This window comes from Otolemur garnettii, unplaced genomic scaffold (assembly GCF_000181295.1).
Source record: "Otolemur garnettii isolate 467f Iridium unplaced genomic scaffold, OtoGar3 scaffold00089, whole genome shotgun sequence".
Taxonomy (NCBI): Eukaryota; Metazoa; Chordata; class Mammalia; order Primates; family Galagidae; genus Otolemur; species Otolemur garnettii.
The window spans coordinates 3815005-3821394 of NW_003852484.1; the positions used below are offsets into that span (position 1 = coordinate 3815005).

At 38.5% G+C, this 6390-nt stretch overlaps 1 protein-coding gene across 3 annotated transcripts in view; it reads right to left on the minus strand.

The window, feature by feature from the left end:
• Positions 1–961: 961 nt before the first annotated feature.
• The window catches only part of CD86 (CD86 molecule), a 63578-nt gene continuing 58149 nt past the window's right edge, over positions 962–6390 (minus strand). For all 3 annotated transcript variants that reach the window (XM_023516330.1, XM_023516331.1, XM_012808404.2), the window contains 2 exons: positions 2385–2430; positions 962–1086 (listed from right to left, as the gene is read on the minus strand). In XM_023516330.1, coding sequence (XP_023372098.1) covers positions 987–1086; positions 2385–2430 — 146 coding nt within the window. In that variant the 3' untranslated portion in view covers positions 962–986. The remainder of the gene's footprint in view (positions 1087–2384; positions 2431–6390) is intronic.

Genomic DNA, 6390 nt, shown 5'->3' on the forward strand with positions numbered 1-6390 from the left:
TTCAGGCTCAGTAACCATCCAGGTCTTCCTCGTTCCACTCCAGCTCTTCCTCACTCTGCCAAGGGCTGAGGGTCCTCAACATCCTTCCCTCCATCCCAGTATCAAGAAGACGGCCATCCCTCCCCAGCTCAGCTTCCAGCCAGAGGACATAACAATAACCCCTCCCAACCACCAAGGAAATTGCTGTGTGTCATAAGTCCAGTTAGGCAGACTCTCCATCTCTTGCTTGTTCCAAGATTTGCGGAAAGATGAGACAGACTGTGGATCAGGATCTCCCATTTTTTTCTCTTTTGAGTACTGGTTCTTTCACAGGCCATCACCCAGTTTTCCCAGAAGAAGACACAAAGGCTCACAGGATCCAGCACTTTGCTGTTTATTTGGTGCTTTCTGCCAGGGCTTATTAGGCAGGTGGAGCCTCCTTAATATTAACAACAGACCAGACAGAAGTGGCTCCAGGATCCCAAGCTAATTCCATCTCTAGCTCTCCTTTTCCCCCAAATTTACATGGTTGTCTGTGTCCGAGGCCACTGTTTTCTTTACTGACCCTGGCAGAGGGACAAACACTCCCTAACAGGAGAAGACTTTTCTTTAGAGCCTAGTAATTACATTACTATACCATACAAGGCTTTATATTTTAAAATATAGCACTATCACCCAGACTGAAGGGGGAGTTGTTCAGTCACAGGGGCACAATATGAAGTGAGGCACCACCTTTAAATTCTGGACAGACAGGGAGTTCTACATGAAGTTAAGAAAGGACTATGAACTAAAACAGGAGGCATTTGTCCTAAACATGATTCTTGGGCTAGGAACCACCAGATGGGCTTCTCAAGCAGTGAGAGAATTAAAAGTCTGGCAAACTTTAATAGCCCCCATTATTAAGAGTGATGGTTTCTTGCTTTCTGGTGGAAATAAAAAAAGTTGCCCAAAAACTTGCAAAAGAGAGAGCTGAAAAAATGGATAGTTCTATGGATTTCACTTTTTAATCAAAAACTTGTAGCACTTTTGTCGTCTGAGGGCATCTTTGAACTGTTAGCATCGTCCTGGACTTCTTCATCAAATCTTTCAGGGGCATGGACTTCCTCTCTGGGAAACATAGAAAAAAGGAGTGGGTAAGGTTTTATAGTGGAGCCATTTTCTTTTTATAGATTTCAATGATAAGACAGAATAGAGGAGGCCATTGCAACAGCGACGAGGAGAAATAAACAATTGAAGAGAGAGGTAGAGAAGGTAGGAGAAAACGGCCCTCCCTGGTCTACACTGCCGTCATGATTCAACAGCTACCTTTTACCCTGCCCCCACGCTATTGCTAACTCTCTGCCCTTTCCAGGCTCTTCAAGAACATTTCTGGAATAGAATCTTCTAGGGCAGGCAGGATCTTACTACCCAGGCTGTCTAGAATAAACTCTTGCTAGCCTCACAGTGGCTTGTTTATCCACACAAGTGTCGGGCACTCTGGTGGTTGCTGCAACCTGGGGTCATGACCATGTCTCAGCAACCAGGCTTGTGAATGAGAGTTACTTTGACCTATGACCATGTGGTCAGAGCCTTGCTATTCTTGAGAGCTCATTCCTCAGAAGGAAAGAAGATACAGATGATCTAGTCTTATCATGTTGTGAAAGCACTGATCACCCTGAACCTTTAAGCTCCATTCATTCTTTCAATAAACATTTATTGAGGACCTACTATATTCCAGGCATTGTGCTAGGTGCTGCAGCACAGAGATGAACTTAACTGATACACGTCTCTTCTCTCCACAGAGCTTAGTTTCATCTAATTTATAGTATTTTGCAAGATAATTAAACAAATATATAAGTATAATCTGGTGTTATGAAGAAAATTCAATGGGTCCACATGACACTGTGACAGGCAGACATTATCTAGTTTTGGGAAGGGTTTTAAAGAAACTATGTTAACCAAAAAAAAAAAAAAAAAAAGTGGTACTTGAGGTGAGATCTGAAGAAGAGATGGAGAAGTGGCAGAAGCACATTCTAAACATAGGGCACAGCAGGTGCAAAGACATGAGGCTGAAGGGAACATATTATCGCTCCTCTCTTATTCATTCCACAATGTAGGACACCCATTAGTCCAGGCACTGTGCTAGGTTCTGGGGTTGCCAAGGTGAATAAGGTGTAGTCCGTGCTCATCACATCAGAACCCATTGGTATTGATGTTTTACATGACAGAGTATACCATGCTTTGGGGGCATCCATTTACAGGCATTTCTCTCTAGGTCTTAACAAGTGTCACTTTCTCTCCCTCATTAGTTCATGTTTTCTGAGGTTTCTGTATTTCTCAGGCTCAAGGTTATTCAAGTAATAGGTAGTATAACTTGAAAGAGGGGATCAAACATCTTTCAACAGTGTTGCAGGGTCAGGGCTCACCTTTGTTCGGTTGGTTCATTCTCTTTTCTATCATCATTGATGGCTTCTGAAAGAGACCAAAAACAACCTCTGAAAATGTGTTCCACATAGATATTAAAAGAAGGAAAGTTCAAAGAGGCTCCAAAGTTCTGGGACTCAGAAACTTGCTGTGACCTTACTTTTGGAAGAGAGATTTACTTAAATGGTACAATTTCAGGGGGATTGGGAAGGAGTTCCTTGAATCCGAAAAGTAAATGACTTCCCTTGCTCATGGTGCCTTATAATGTTGAAATAGATTTTTCACTTACAGCCCTATCCTTGATAAAATAAAATACCACTTGGAAGGACAATACATTTAGTTTTAGCAATCATTTAGTGATTGAAAAAGAGTTTTCAATCCTTCTCTGAAAGCAAAGTTTAGGAGGAGGAGGAAAAGAGATCTTGAAGATGCTGATGTCTAAATAGCCAAATGATGCTAAATAGCTAATGTTGCATGAGTGGGCCCAAGTGGAAAATCTCTAGCCTATGGGGGTTGCAACTGACAGGGACTTAACTGATGCAACTTGGGATGCAAATCCCTATAAATTGTCTGTTGTGATTGTGCTATTGTCCCTCTCAGAGCTTCACAGTAGGGATTGTTAAACTAAGAGTCATTCTTTGTGGATTTGTGATTTATTCTCTACTAAATAAAGTCTTCTTAAACACTTCCTATCATTGCAGGTTCTCTTTTATGTACGAGTATATTTTTTTAAATCGGCATTATGGAGATATAATTAAAATGAACATTAAAAGTTGATCATTTGCAGTATATTTGGTCAGTTTAGCAAGGTTGTACAGTCATGTAATCACCATCACAATCAAGATAGAGAGCATTTACATAAGCTCAAAAAGTTCCCTCCCGCTCCCTTTCAGTCAAATGCCCCTACTCCTTTTCCTGCTAACTGTTGATCTGCTTAATGTCACAATAGTTTTGCTTTTTAAAAATTGTAGTGTTCCTGTGCCTGTCTTCTTTCACTTAGCATAATACTTTTGAAATTTATCTGTGGTGTTGTGTATTTTTGGCAGTCCATTCCTTTCTACAGAATGGTGATATTTCATTGTATGAATATACCACCCTTTGTCTATCCATTCTCCAATTGATGAAAATTTAAGATACCTGGTTTGATATTACAAAGAAAGGTGCTACAGACATTTGTGTGTGAGTCTTTACATAGACATTAAAAATTTTTTTCCTTTTGGATAAATGTCTAGGATTGCCAGATCATGTAACAGTTCATGATAGTTTCAATTGCTTCACATCCTCTCCCACAGTTGATATTTATCAGGCCTTTTAATTTTAGCCATTCTGATGGGCATGCAGTGGTATCTCATTATAGCTTTTATTTGCACTCATTTCCCTAGTGACTAATGATGTTGTGACTCTGTGACTATACTTATTGGCCATTTGTATATCTTCTTCTGGAAGAATCTTTTCAAATCTTTGGCTACTTTCCTTTTGTTAAATTAATTATGTTATTAATGAGCAGTGATATACAATTGTAAATTCTGGATACAAGTCCATTATCACATATATGTGTATATGTTACAAATATTTTCTCCTTTTTTAACGAAATCAAAGCGCAACCCTTTTCAATATTGATGAATTTCATTTTATCAATTTTATGTTTTTATGCTTTTGTGCTGTGTTCTATATATGCAGATTTGCCTAATCTGAGGTAACATGTTTTCTCCTATGTTTTCTTTATGAAGTCTTTTAATTTTAGTTCTTGCATTTAGTTCTATGATCTACATTATTTCATGTGTCTAGGTTTGTATTTTTCTACATCAATTGCTTCAACACTGTTTATTGAAAATACTATCCTTTCTGTAGGAAATTACCTTGGCACCTTTGTCAAAACCAGTTAACTATGTGAGTTTATATTTGATTCTATTTTGTTCAATCAATTTGTATGTCTGTCCTTTCACAGATGTCATGGTGTTGATTATTATAATCACTACCTAATTTTAAGATTTACGATTACTATCTAATTTTAAGATTTGCTATCTTAAAATTAGGTTGTGTAAGTCCATCTTTGCTCTAATTTTTCGGAATTGTTTTGGGAAATTGTAGGTTCTTTGAATGTCCATGTAACTTTTAAAGCCAGTTTTTTTTTTTTTGAGACAGAGTCTCACTCTGTCACCCTGGGTAGACTGCTCTGGCACATCATAGCTCACAGCAACCTCAAAGTCTGGGCTCAAGCGATCCCTTGCCTCAGCATCTTGAGTAGCTGGGAGTACAGGCGCTAGTCTCAATACCTAGCTAGTTTTTTGTTTGTTTGTTTGTGTTTTTTTTTTTTTTTTAGGCAGAGTCTCACTATGTCACCCTTGGTAGAGTGCTGTGGCGTCATAGCTCACAGCAACCTTAAACTCTTGACTTTCTTGAGTGAATTTCTGAGGCAAGTGAATTTCTTGCCTCAGCCTCCCAAGTAGCTAAGACAACAGGCGCCCACCACAAAGCCCAGCTATTTTTCTGTTGCAGTTGTTTAGCTGGCCCGGGCTGGGTTCAAACCCACCACCCTTGGTGTATGAGGCTGGCACCATAACCACTGTGCTACAGGTGCTGAGCCCCTGGCTAGGTTTTTATTTTTAGTAGAGACGGGGACTTGCTGCTCAGGCTCAGGCTGGTCTAGAACTCCTAAGCTCAGGTGATCCACCCACCTCTGGCTCCCAAATGCTAGGATTATAGGTGTGAGCCACCATGCCTGGCCTTTAATTTCTGCTATAGAGCTTGCCAGGATTTTGATTGGAATTGCTTTGATCCCTAGATCTATTTGAGAGAATTGATATTCTATCAATATCAAGTCTTCTGATTCATGAACATGGCATATATCTCCCTTTATTTTGTTCTCCTTTAATTTCTATCCTGTAGTAACGTTACATAGTTTTCAGTACACAGATCTTGTACTTGTTTTGTTAAATTTATTCCCAAGGCTTTACTGTTATTTGATGATACTGTCAACATATTATTAATGCTATGGAAATGTTTTTTGGTGTCCAATTGTTTGATGTGAGTGCCTAGAAATATAATTGATTTTGTGTATTGACCTTGTATCCTGTGACTTTACTACATTCACTTATTAGTTCTAATAGTTTTTTCTTTTAAATAGATTCCTTAGGCTTTTTTACAAACACAGTCATGTTATCTATGAAAAAAGACAGTTTCATTTCTTTCTTTTCAATGTGTATGCTTTTTATTTCATTTTCTAGTTTTGTTGCATGGGCTATGACCTCTAGTAAAATGTTGAAAAAAATGTAAGGAAAGTGTATATCCTTGACTTATTCCCAATCTTAGGGGAAAAGCAATCAATCTTTCATCATTAAATAAGGTGTTAATGGAAAGATTTTAGTAGATGTTCTTTGCTAGGTAGAAGAAGTTCCCTTGTATTCTATTTGTATAAGAGTTTTTCTTTCTTTGTAAAATTGTAAATGGGTATTACTTTTGTCAAAAGATTTTTCCGTATCCACTAACATGATCATATAGTTTTTCTTTTCAGTCTGTTTCAGGGGTCCTCACACTTTTTAAATAGGGTGCCAGTTCACTGTCCCTCAGACCGTTGGAGGGCCAGACTGCAGGCCCTGGGACCAGTTGGCTGCTAAGCAGGACAGGCAGCGGCGGCAAAACCCCCGGCGGGCTGGATAAATGTCCTAGGCGGGCTGCATGTAGCCCTCAGGCCGTAGTTTGAGGACGCTTGGTTTATATGGTGAAATTAATTGCCTGAGTTTTAAACGTTGAACTTAATGTATGTTCTTGCAAAATAAACTTTAACATAAAAAACTTGTTCATGATGTATCATACCTTTAACATATTGCTATATTTTATTTTATTTTTTTATAATTAATTATTTTTTACTAAATCATAACTTTGTACATTGATGTATTTATGGGGTTCAGGGTACTGCTTTGATATAGAATGTGAAATGTTTACATTGAACCAAGTAACACATCCATCACAATTATACTCATTTCTTAATAGTTTTGAAATGTACCA